The 13,392-nt window shown below is 40.5% G+C and overlaps 1 protein-coding gene and 1 long non-coding RNA gene across 4 annotated transcripts in view; both read left to right on the top strand.

The window, feature by feature from the left end:
- The window catches only part of LOC124290287, a 29,432-nt gene extending 17,873 nt beyond the window's left edge, over positions 1-11,559 (top strand). The window contains exon 3 of the long non-coding RNA XR_006901879.1: positions 11,445-11,559. This is a non-coding gene — a long non-coding RNA (uncharacterized LOC124290287). The remainder of the gene's footprint in view (positions 1-11,444) is intronic.
- On the top strand, positions 1,408-8,680 carry LOC124290286 (C-type Lectin CRL-like). 3 transcript variants are annotated; one of them, XM_046726999.1, is made up of 4 exons: positions 1,409-1,684; positions 7,174-7,350; positions 7,917-8,037; positions 8,287-8,680. In XM_046726999.1, the coding sequence occupies exons 1-4, from the start codon at positions 1,453-1,455 to the stop codon at positions 8,384-8,386; spliced, it is 630 nt and encodes a 209-aa protein (XP_046582955.1). In that variant the 5' UTR covers positions 1,409-1,452; the 3' UTR covers positions 8,387-8,680. The 3 variants fall into 3 exon arrangements, with proteins under 3 accessions (XP_046582954.1, XP_046582955.1, XP_046582956.1); XM_046727000.1 differs by having other exon boundaries at positions 7,917-8,047; XM_046726998.1 differs by having other exon boundaries at positions 1,408-1,684; positions 7,917-8,680.
- Positions 11,560-13,392: the final 1,833 nt, after the last annotated feature.

Genomic DNA, 13,392 nt, shown 5'->3' with positions numbered 1-13,392 from the left:
AATGGTCCTCCTCGTAAGATAAATAGCGAACAGTGACAACAAAATAATGATCGTTTGTTAAACAATTTTTTATTCGGGTGTCCAAAATTATTAGACAAATCCTCAGAGTTGGTGTGTCGATTTCATGTGACTGTGCAAAATTTGGTTTTGTTGCAATTATTAGATTTTCTGTAAGTGAGCTATTCATCGATCTCAGATGAAATCAAACGGTCTGTAGCAATGAGCACAGACCTACATGTACACCTTTGCATGTTTATGGCATGACAGGGTGGTGGGTTATTCGGCATCACAGGTCGCTAACCAGGTTTCTCAAAGACTGTCCGTAGCGATAACAGGGTGATTCGGTGCCTTTTGCATTCCTGATACGTATTTGGAAAGGCGAAATCATTCCGGATTGTAACACTAATCTGGAACCAAGAACTGGGACACGACTGACAATATTCTGAATACATATGAGTGCACTAAAAAATCTACATAGCTGTTTCTATTGCTGTTGCTTGTTATTTGTACTGAGATGTTTTATTCCATAAAACTCTTTGCTTTGAATAAAATGTTTTGTTAGTTTTTTTTAACTTTTCATTGGTTCTATGAGTTCTGTGTACCGACATCATAAAGTTAATTTTATATAATCATGCGTATTTTGCAGTTCCGTTTCCAATGAAAAAAATAGAAATAGGTCAAATGTTATTTTGATGTCATTTGAGATCAATTATAGAGCAATCTGTGGATTTTCAAAACACCCATTGGATAATTTCATCAACTAATTTTTTTCAGCTTGAAGCAAACTAGTCATTGTTGCTCTGTCATGGACAAATGTCACAGCTGTTTTGACTAGGTACAGGGCATGGAACACATATCTAAAGAAGACAGTATCATAGTCGGGTACATACAAATACGATTAGGTGTATAGTTAACATATTCAAGGGCAACTTATGACTAGAATCGAACAACGATGGGTTAAAATATGGTAGTGGCTAGCGAGCCCCTTCCAACTCGAAATAATGTAAAGAGTTCCACAGAAGTATCTTCATTTACAAAAGTGGAATATATACTGCGGATGCCACTTTAGATAATTGTTGGGGCCTAGTCCTCCAGATATCTGAGATGATTGGAATCATTTAAAGATAGATGATTCCTGTGGAGGCAAATTTGAAAAATAATGAAAAACATCACAATTCCGTGTGAGTAGACACGCCAGCATACCCTAATTAGCAAAGTGAGGCATTCCTAGCGATGTTATGAATTATTCAAGGTCTCCATCAGATGTCCTCTTGTTGGCATTACTAGGTGATCAATTGATCATTTCTATTCATTGTTCCTTTATAATAATTCCATGACGTCAAGTGTCATGTGACTGTCACGTGTCTACATCCTTGACACTGCTCATATAAAGGACAACTATACTAATAGAATCTGCATAACGCTTTGGGTCGTGAGGATAACAGTTTGATCATGGATTTAGCGATGGTTCTTGTGCTGCATGGGATGCAACTGGCCTCCCTACCACCCGGTGTCCCCGTCTCGTCAAGAGGAGACTGTGCATCTAGATGTTATCATCAACGGAACTGTTCCTCTGTCGTCTATGATGGTAGCACCATGAAATGTCATCTCTCCACTGAAGTGTACCTGGATGGTGTCTTGACGAGCACCCTGAACAACATGCAGTATCTTGTATGGACACGGGGTATGTTCAAACCTTACTCTTAGCTCATATATAACAAGTGTCATTGTATTAAGGGCATCGTTAAAGATAAAAGTATAGGTGGAATAGGTTAAGAGAGGATGAGTGGGCTCAGTTTGATTGAATTGGAGTGGTGAGATCTGGTGTGGTCTGGTGTGTGTGTGTTGACAGGTCAACAACAGCTGAGGATTCCTTTCCGTAATATTATCTCCTTGCTCAATCAAGATTTAAATGTTTACTTTTGACAGTTCCAAAAGCATAAAAATGTCTCTGACTTACTCAACCAATGATGATCGTTTTATCAAAGTCATTTTCTGTTTTGTTGCGAACTTCTGAAATATAACTTTCGATTGAAACAACGTACGTTTATCTCCAAAGAGTAACTACTCCAAGGGTTTACATCACAACACCCAAGCCAAATGGACAAATTTGGCAGAATATCTATCTGTAGTTAAAATCAATATATACTCTCCCAAAAAGAAACGCATATAGAATTTCAACTGTATTGTTATGTTTATTTTGAAACATCTTGTAGGCTTTATGAGTCAATGAAATATAGCGAAATTGCACACTGGGAATGCAGACTTATCCGTCTTTGGCACCAACTCGAGGAAAGTCAGTTTGAGTCTCACATGGCGACTTGTGGTGGCGCTGAAGTCAATACCTCGTGTGACCACCGTGGGCATCCAGAACTGCACGGCATCGCCTCGGCATCGAACGAATAAGTCTCAGAATCTCGTGTTGCCCAATCGCAGCCCACTCTGCCTGTAGTGCCTGTGCGAGTTGCTGAAGTGTCTTGGGCTGAGGGTTACGGCGTCGCACCCGTCTGTCCAGGGCATCCCACAGATGTTCGATCGGGTTTAAGTCCGGTGATCTTGAGGGCCAGGGGAGCACATTGATGTTGTGGTTCTGGAGGAAGTCTCTAGTGTGACGTGATGTGTGGGCCTGGCATTGTCCTGTTGAAACAACTCCCTCTGGCGATCAATGATTGGAAGGAGGTGTGGGCGTAGGATTTCGTCACAGTACCGTTGAGCTGTCAGGTTGCCTTGGATCATCACCAAATCACTTCTCCTACGGCAGGTGATCGCTCCCCACATCATAACTCTGCTTTCCCGGCCGAATCTGTCCACCTGGGGAACGCAAGCGTCGGCGAAACGTTCACGTCGACGTCTGTACACCCGCATTCTTCAATCGCGTCGTTCCAATAGAAATCGTGATTCATCACTGAACCAGATTCTACGCCAATTCGGTAGGTTCCAGGCCTGAACGTTGGTGCACCATTGAACTCGATGTCGACGATGTTGTTGTCGAAGCACAGGGCCACAATAAGGTCTTCTGGCACGTAAACCAGCCTCTCTCAACCTGTTCCTGACGGTCTGTGCAGAAAGCCTCCTCAATCCGGGTATTTGTCGAGCAGTACTGGTCGCCGTAGCTGTTCGATGACGCAGGTGATGTACCCGGATGTAGCGATCCTGCGCCGCAGTGGTCGCTCGAGGTCGCTCACTACGAGGGGCATCTGCTAATGCATTCTGCCGGCGATATCTCTCCCAGAGCCATGAAATGGTGCTTTGGTGAACATTCATGCGTCGGGCAACTGCACGTTGAGACTGGCCAGCTTCAAGCAAACCAATGGCGATATGACGGTTGGCTTCACTTAGACATGGCATTTTGCGTTCGTCAACAATATTCCAAATACAGTGAATAATCGACAGACAGCGATCAACCTTTTATACCCATCATTGAGACTATCAGATCCCCAACTTTCAAGTGCATTACATGTGAATTGTGTATTCTGTGACACTACACGCCGAAATTGAAAATCATGCTGTTAAATACGTTTAATACTTTACGGATGGTGCGTTTTGTTGTGATTTTTCAAAACATAAACACCACAGGACTCATAAACAGAGCAAAACCTTTTGTAAAATGAATCACGTTTTAATTTATTGCTACATGAAATTGCTATTTTCATGATGCGTTTCTTTTTTGGGGAGAGTATATATTTGATTCTTACCATTTTCTTTTTGAATTCACCCAGTAAAGCAACATTGACCTAATCTTCAGGGAGGGAATTATAAATACTTATTGTAACCAGGACAAAAGATTTTGAGGAACTACTTGTTTTCCATTTCATACTTTATAGATTAGAACTGTTTCTTAACATATACTCGTTTGTGACGGGGAATAAAGACAACCCGTTAATAAATTATTAACCATTTTAGGAAACACATTCAGCTTTCCAATAAATATCCTTTTTCTCACGAAGTGATATTTACTTTCGAATATAGTTTGTCATGGCGTATGCCACGAACGGCCCATCACTCCTGAGACAGTCATCGAACTAATCATTTGAATTACATTTTGTTTTGACTATGCCACATGCAATCTTGTTGAAGGATTATTCATAAATCTTTGTAGTACTTAGTGGATAATAGCGTTAGAAAATTATTAGACCTGGTTTTGCATGAGAAATCAGTTCACTTGTAAAGTATGTTAAAATTGTCTTAAGATTAAAATCGACCCGTGAAGATCCGGGGTAGAATAGGTCTTCAGCAACCCATTCTTGTCATAAAAGGCTTACTATGCTTGTCGTAAAGGTGACTAACGGGATCGGGTGGTCAGGCTCGCTGACTTGGTTGACACATGTGTCATCGGTTCCCAATTGCGCAGATCAATGGTCATGCTGTTGATCACCGGATTGTCTGGTCCAGACTCGATTATTTACAGACCGCCGCCATATAGCTGGAATATTGCTGAGTGCGGCGTAAAACTAAACTCACTCACTCACTCACTAAGATTAAAATCACCGTGCCATTCTGTAGAACAGTGGGCTATTTTGGAGACATTGTACTGGCACATTAGGATCGCTAATCACCATGTAAACAAATGTGTTACTCTCTATGTCTTCTAGAATATTGCTTGACATAGATTATAAACAATAGCGGTACTTGGACGGAGCCTTAAAGGGACACATCTACAGCTGGTCTAAATTCTGGTAATGTTTTCTATCACCATCCTACACAAGTTCACATTTCTCCTAGATCCATCGTACACCGTACAGACAATAATAGTATTATTCCCTCAACCACTATGCCATTTCTGTGCACCACATTGTCTAGTAACTCCTTTGGAAATCCTCTTGTGGCGTTGTCACATTGTCACTTGCTGCCCTTACAAATTGGTGAGTGAGTGAGTTAACATGTTACATCGCGTCGGCAATATTACAGCCATATAGCGATGAAAACAAGGTAATCACTTGAAAATATCTGTCGACAAATGAGAAAAACAAGAAAGTGTATAAATTAACCTAAGCGAGACAATTAAAAAACGAAATAAACTGAACGACAAAAGAAATGTTACACCTCTTAACATTAGAATATCCTAAAATGTTATATGGATAGAAGACTTTGGTTTGGTATGTTTTAACAACCAATCAAGTAACTCTATTGAGTCAAAACATCAGACTGAGGAATTCATTGATAATTAGGATATCGAATTGTTTGTTTAGGTGGGGTCCATTGTCCTATTTTCATTCATGTAACAATTCAAATCAAAAGTATAAAAAACAGTTAAAAATGGGTCCAAATGATATTGTTTATGATGATAAAGCATGCACATTCACAAAGAGTGATAAAGTTGGGTTTTGATATGAAAGAATGGTTGTTTACCGTAAAAGAGACCCAATGCTGAAATTGGATTTTTGTATCTTTAAAACACATTCCAACCACTTGAGGTTTAATTTTTGGATCATCATGACTTTCGACTGTTTTAGGAAGAGTCGTCAAACGAGAAAAAGACTAATTTTTTCCCTTAGATACTGTACAATTTTGCCTGTTTCTGTCCTTGTATAAGGAAGCATAACGCTAAAACGTACCCATTGTAACTTCACCTTGCATGAAATGCACGTGTAAACTGTTGGAAACAGGTATATTATAAGGCCCCTAGATTTATCATTTCACACCATACATTCACTACAATGCCGAGATTAACAGCAGAAGAGCGGGAGAGGGACATTGGAATGCTGCAGACTGGGTCGACTGATCGGGAAGTGGCTGCTACATTCGGGTGTCATCGCCTCACCATTCTAAGGCTGCGTCAGCGATTCCAGGACAACTAGAGACAGACCCAGAAGCGGGAGGCCACCAGTTACAACCCCTAATGAAGACCGCTACCTCCGTCAACTCCACCTACGGAACAGGTTTCAAAACAGCCACTGCGTCTGCTAGTACAGCTCTTGGACGCCGTATAAGTCCCCAAACAGTGAGAAGAAGACTCCAACAACACGGACTGGGGCCATACCAGCCGATGCAAACAGTACAGCTGACACGCCAACAACTACAAAACAGGGTTGCTTGGGCCAGAAATGTCAGACGTTGGCAGAACCAAAATTGGCAGAGGGTGCTTTTTTCTGACGAAAGCCGGTTCCAGCTGCACAGAGCGGACGGGAGAATACGGGTCTATCGTCGCCGGAGTGAAAGAGAGGCACACTGCTGTGTACAGGAAGTCATACCCTTTGGATGAGGCAGCGTTATGGTTTGGGGCGCTATAAGCGGCGACACGAAATCCAACCTCGTTGTGATCGACGGCAACCTCACCGCACAGAGGTACATCAACAGGGTCCTACAGCCAGAGGTCCTCCCATTCCTCCAGCAGAATCCTAACACCCTCTTCCAACAGGACAATGCTCGTCCTCATGTAGCCAAACAGACGTTACAGTTTCTCAACGCCAACAACGTTCAGATTTTGCCTTGGCCTGCCAGATCGCCGGTCATGAACCCTATTGAACACCTCTGGGATTACATCGATCGTCGGATCTGGTTACGTCAGCAGCAGCCACATACACGTCAACACATGATTGCTGCTCTGATGGATGAGTGGGGGCAGATTCCAGCTGCTTTCATCCGACGTTTGACGTATTCTGTTAGGCGACGAGTTCAGGCATGTTTCAATGCCAACGGGGTCATACCAGATACTAATCAAAAAGAGTATTTCATTAAAATCTTGCTTTTTCAATGTCTCTTTTGTTTTTTGTGATTGATCGAAAACGGAACAATGGATACCACTCTTACTCACATGGGTCATAAGTGACTTATACAAAAAACATCATCAGTTACTCTTCTTATGAAATGAAGAATGAATCTATATGACACACACAAATCGTCTCTCTAACTTGAAATCGTTGGGAAAATATTTACACATGAAGAGGTGTAACATTTCTTTTGGCGTTCAGTTTATTTTGCCACATACCTCATCATCGCAATGCCGCATGTCCTCGTTTTCAAAAATACTTTATATTTTACGAAAATGTGACAATGCAACATTGCAACAGTTTATCAAAGGCAAAATATGTCACCTTGTCGTTTTGTCGCCCCACTGTCAAAATGCGTTAGAAATGTATTAAAATGCAACAACGTGTTAATATCCCCTCTACGAAACACAGACATCTTTGTGTATGAGTTATATCACCATGACAGCGTAGTATTCTTCCTCAGATGACTGCGACAAGGGCTACACGTGGTACCGAAGCCTAGGCCTCTGCTACAAGATCTACAACTCAACGAAAACCTGGTTTCAAGCCAACCATACATGCCATCAAGACGGCGGACATCTCATCAAAGTGGACAGTGCTGGCATCAATGCATTTGTGAACAAGATATCGGATTATTATTGTAAGTTGCTAGGTGGCAATACATATAAAATCAACCTCTTAAAAGTATAGTTCTAACTTGATATCTGATGTTTGTAAAGACATAGACGGGCATACACGGCATACAGCCAGACAATCATAGATATTCATAGTAATTCCAACACAAAAGATATGTCCGACACATCAACGTCATCACTCTAATATCAACAAATCATTTTCATTATCCTTTTAGGAGGGTGGTTTTCATTTCATTTTATTACACAACGAAGGAAACACTGAAAAAGACTAGACTGCCTCATTTGGCGAGAGATTTGTTTCTGTTTATACCTTATTACAGTGAGAATCGTTGTGTTAAATTTGTTTCGTGTTTTTTTGCAACAATCAGCACTTTGTCAAACATTTGACTTTCCCCCAATCTATTTCCACATTTTACCAACACATGGTCAGTACAGGTCATGACAGTTCTGTCCAAGGTTAATAGAAAAGAACATTGCGTCATAGATGCCACATGAAAATCTTTTCTGTTTTTTGGGCAATTCCCATTCAGCCGCATTCAGCGCCAGTAGATATCTATGTTTGTTTTCACAGCGGCCCATATCTGGCTGGGTGGTTTTAAAGATGATCTCAGTGGAAGGTGGACATGGACAGATGGAAGTGTCATCAGTCCAGCCTACTGGATGGATGGTCAACCAAGCACAGAAGCAGAAAAGTGCATCGAAGTGAACAGAGATTCTCGAACAAACTCGATAAGAAGCTGGAATGATGCCCCCTGTATATTTTACCTCATGTTTGTGTGTCAGCTGCCTCTGAAAGAAGAGTCTTACTGTTGACAATGGGCAATAATACAACTGCTGTCAGCAAAATATGCTCAAATATGATGCTGCAAACGTCAAACTAAACAAATCCACTACCATGTAACTTTTCACCTCCTCGATATTCACTGATTGAATTGTTCCAGTTTCAGCCACGTTTGTCTCGTTCTTAGAGCATATGGTTCGACTTCATCCTTCAGTACGACAAACAAATGTCATCAGTCCAGACTTCTGGGACGATGGTGAACCAAGCACAGAAGCACAGAAGTGCGTTGGGGTACACAAATTGTATATAAGCGCGATAAGGCGGTTGAATGATTTCTACTGTACAGATGATGACATTCCCATGTTTGCGTGTCAGCTGCCTCTGAAGGAAGAGCTTTACTGTTGACAATGGGAAACAACACAATTACTTTCACCAAAATGATACTGCAGTTACAGTCACAGTTATATATCAGTTCATGTGACACTCAATATACCGACCGCCTCCGTGGTGTAGTGGTTAAAGCGTCCGCCCAGAGAGCGGAAGGTCGTGGGTTCGATCCCCGACCGCATCATACCAAAAGACGTTAAAATATGGTACTTGTTGGTCCCTGCCTGGCGCTCGGCATTATTGGGTACAACAAGGACTGGTCGGCTAGGAGTCAGTATAATATAATGTGTCTGAGTGGGGTATTCATGCTTCACTGCGGAATGGTATCTCAGTGGGCTAGCACTATAAAACCAGCTTCAGTCTGGGCTAGTACAAGCAGCCGCAAATACACATACACACGCATGCACGTCGTCATATGAGCGAAATATTCTCAAGTACGACGTAAAACCCAATTTCACCTCACCTCACCTCAATATGCCAGTCATATAAAAGTAACAACCTTACCGAATATGAGATGAGAGTAAAGCCATATTAATAAAACAGTATTACTGAATTCCCTTTACAGAAACTAAATTTGAAACGTGGATTAATTGCTATGTGGATTTCTTAAAAGAGATTGGCTTGGAGTTTTGCAATTGCAGAAAATAACAACTATATGGAGATAGTTATAGAAATGTACAACTTCTCAACTTCTAATAGTCTGCGATGTTTCGATGTTGGTACCAACACTGTTATCGCGCATTTGATGTGCTCTACTGTTGGTAAAGCATGTATATACATAATTATGATTATTTGTATACAGTTAATGTCATCAAGGGTTACATTATAAGTTGTTCACTGGTCTCGAGGGGGACATTACCTGATGTACCCTCGATGTTTGTGTATGTTTGTGAACAGAAAGAAACATCGAGAGTACATCAGCCCATGGGCCCCGAGGGACCAGTGAACAACGTATTTATCATTCGCAAACCATTGGTAATTTCCGTACATCATACGTGATTCAATGTTATTTGAGATAAAGAATTACTACTACGAAGTACCAATTGTGTTCGGCATTCCCAGCGGGGTACATAGAAAATGTCACTCGCTTGTAAACGAAGTACATTGAAAATAATAGAAAAGCGCTCAGCCAATCAGGAAACGACATTTATGTGTGATACAAGAAAAAGTATCAAATATAAGTTTGAATCTATTGTTCTTAAGCAACCAGAGGTCAGTGTAGGTGTATTGATATTGCACACGTGGTGTCGTGCATAGTAACGAATTTGACTAATGTCTGTACCACGCCTGATTTTACATTTGACTCTGTTCAGGTGAAGTATATACAGAAATCCAAATCGATCCATTATCGATTGGCCTGATCGAATTTCAATTTCGGTATTCAGCAAATGGACTGATCCTGTGTCAACTACGCATGTCTCGATCTCAAAACGTGTGGGTCGACGTTTGGTCTTTCATTACGACAACGCCTTAACTCGTCATGTTCGAACAGTCAATACTCCCCTCCACATCTTTAAATTGTCAAAGCCAGCAGTGAGCACAGACCTTCAGTAATGATCCCAGACTTTCTGCCATTGAACACGTTCATGACAAGCAACGGAGGTGTATCAATCAGAGTCAGAGGACGTCGACTGCGTTGGAGAACGTCTCCACCACTCAAAGGTGAAATGGGGACATAGTAACTCAAATCGCCCTTGGGAGGTTGACATGCAACATGCCTCGTCTTGTCATAACGTGGCGGTATGTCTCATTATAAATACACAAACGCCAACTTTACAATTCCCATCTTACCTCGGTCATTCTATAGCGATAAGAAGCCGAGAGGTCTTTTGCATTCTAATGTTCATTGTGAATAGAAAAGACAAAACCCTTTCCACATCCGTGAGAAATCTAGTCGATTGTACAATTCTCACCATATCATGACTGCGTGCTTGTTCCACTCCGTTTTACATCGCTGGTGATATTATAGGCTTCATTTACTTAAAGCTAACGGGGATTTCTTTATTGGATAGGGTAATTCAAGGCCTATTTCATTCGATGCCTGTTTGGAGAAGCCGAACTCATTCCAGACTGTAACAGTATTCTGTATTCACAAATTATTTCTGAATACATATGGGTGCAAAAACAAAACATTAATTTAGATAGCCTGATTCTTATTGACGTTGCTTCTTATTTGTACAGAGTTGGGTTATTTGTATTGTACACAATAAAACCATTCCCTTCAATACAAATCATTGTCTTTTCATTGAATTTACTACTAGTGAGTGAGTGAGTGAGTTTAGTTTTACGCTGCACTCAGCAATATTCCAGCTATATGGCGGTGGTCTGTAAACAATCGAGTCTGGACCATACAATCCAGTGATCAACAGCATGAGCATTGATCTGCGCAATTGGGAACCGATGACACATGTCAGCCAAGTCAGCCCGACTGACTACCCCATTCCCGTTAGTTGCCTCTTACGACAAGCATGGGTTACTGAAGGCACATTCTAACCCGGACCTTCACGGATCGAATTTACTACCAACACAATGAGGTTCTGAGTATCAATTTCTGGATTAACACAAGCCTCTCTGTTTTGAAAGTACTGTGGTTCAGTAATAGATGTTACCGATTAATCATCATAAAATCATAAAAGCCATCTGTATGTAATGTTCTAAAGCCATCTGTATTTTACGAGAAAATGATTCATTAAGAAAAGTCACATAGCTGAACTCCTTTTCCAGTGGCAAGTATATTTACGGAAAACATTTTTTTGATGTAATTGGGGTAAATTATAGAGCATTCGCTGTTTTTCAGATTACCTATTGGATCATTTCATCAAGGAAATTATTGCAGGCAAGTAGGAAGGTCCTTGCTGCTTTGTCTTGTTAAAATGTCACTGCTGTTTTGACTAAGAAAGGGGCATAGAACATATATTTGTTTTAAAGCAGGGCATATATAGAGAATCGCACCCAAGTGTCTTCTGATATCAATTGTATCAACACCAGTTGATAAAGTTACAAATATCCGAGGCTAGCGGAGGATATTTTAACTTTTATCAACGAGTGTTGACATATTTGATATCACAAGACACGAGGGTGAGATTCTACACTAGCGCCAAAAGAAGCGTTACCCTCCTTCCTTAATGACGGAGGTACCTATCTTCAGCTGGCGTTGTAATGCGTGGACGTCCACTTCTTGGTCTGTCTGCGGTTATCCCAGTCTGTCTTGAGCCCTGAATAAGTCTTATAACCGTGATACGGTGGCATCCGAGGGCGTTGGCAACAGCATTCTATGTCGACCGCATCTGCACCATCCCAATGGTTCTTTCACTCCCTTCAGCTGTTAATCGTGGCTTATTTCTCGTACTTGTGTATCAGATCATGTCTTCTAGGCTCTCTTTATACCCTATAGAATCATTCTGCATGTGAAATGGATGCAAATACTTTTTTGAATATTGCTGCGTTTGGGGGATTGATATTGATATGTGTATAATGGAAATGGAAAAATGTTACTTTGCAAGCAAAAATGTTAACAAAGATAATTGTAGATGTTCCTAAACATTTTTTCACAATATCAAAAACACGTTTTACTTGTTTTCACTAATGCAAATCAGCAGAAAATGTTTTAAAAGACTGAAATCATAGCAATGATTATTTTAAAATGTTACATTCTATACAACAGTTGTTTCTTGTTTTAAGAGTTGGAAAATGGTGACTTTAAATGGTTTATCATTGTCCCAAAGCAGAATTTTATTTCAACCTTTCACTATTATTGGCTTATTTCGGCACGGACGAATATAGTACAATTTAACTCTTCTGAAAAAGATCCATTTAACCCACATATGAATGCATTGGATGATTTTTTTCGTGATTTGCATAAAGCTGTGTTGTTAATCTTTCTTGTAAACTAAAACCTTCTAAAATATCTTTGATACTTTTTCAGAAATTCATAAAGGTAGGAGGGTAACGTTTCTTTTGGCGTCTAGTGTATTTATCATCCAAAATCACTCTTCTGTTACGGTTAATAATGTGCCGTGACAAAAGGATTTAAAGTCCCCTTTGAACCGGCAAAATAGAACACAAAAAGTCTAAAATATTTAATAATATATTGAGCAAACAATGAGCAAGCTACAATGAATGACAATACAGATATCTAGTACAATGCAATTGAGTCACGAATCTATAATATTGGGTCACAAATATAAGATATCACTCACCAGAGTCTTGACAGTTACAGTGAGAGCAGATATACCGATTGAAGGTAGTTTACAATGACATTGTGTTGAATATAGACGAGCACAGTCAGTCTTGAAATGTAGGTCAGACGATGACGATGGCAGACAGATGTACACAAATCCAGTCATGTAAAACAACCAGCCTTTATATAGCTCTTACACAGTTCTCGATCATTTTAGTAAAGATAGGCTGCATCATTATCCATGCAGTGCAACGCTCTCATAGCATTGTGGCGTCTTCAAGTTCATGACGTCATAGCATTGTCAGGGCATTGTACAAAATCTACTGTCACACAAGCAATATCTCCTATGGAACACAGTTTTGGATGATAAACATCAACGTATTCATGGGTCTCCTATGACTGGACGCAATCAACGAGACATGGGTTGGAAACGGCAGTGACTAGCGATCCTCCTTCTAATACGAATTGCAGTTAAAGTTTCCTTGAATTAACTTGCAAAGGTGAAACGAATACGCCACTATAGATCATAATTGGGTTTTTTCGTTCTTCTGAGAAATCTTGTTTTTGGAACTTCTATATATATTAGAGTGGTTGATATCGATGAACGAGTGATGGTTTGAATAATGGGAAAGACTCCATTAACGAGATGAGATTGGCCTTCTTCCAAACGATTACAATGTCTGTTCCCGAAGGAGTTTT

Source organism: Haliotis rubra, unplaced genomic scaffold (genome assembly GCF_003918875.1).
Source record: "Haliotis rubra isolate DU_JTF1 unplaced genomic scaffold, ASM391887v1 Scf460, whole genome shotgun sequence".
NCBI classification, from domain to species: domain Eukaryota; kingdom Metazoa; phylum Mollusca; class Gastropoda; order Lepetellida; family Haliotidae; genus Haliotis; species Haliotis rubra.
This window is presented reverse-complemented; position numbering and strand designations above follow the sequence as displayed.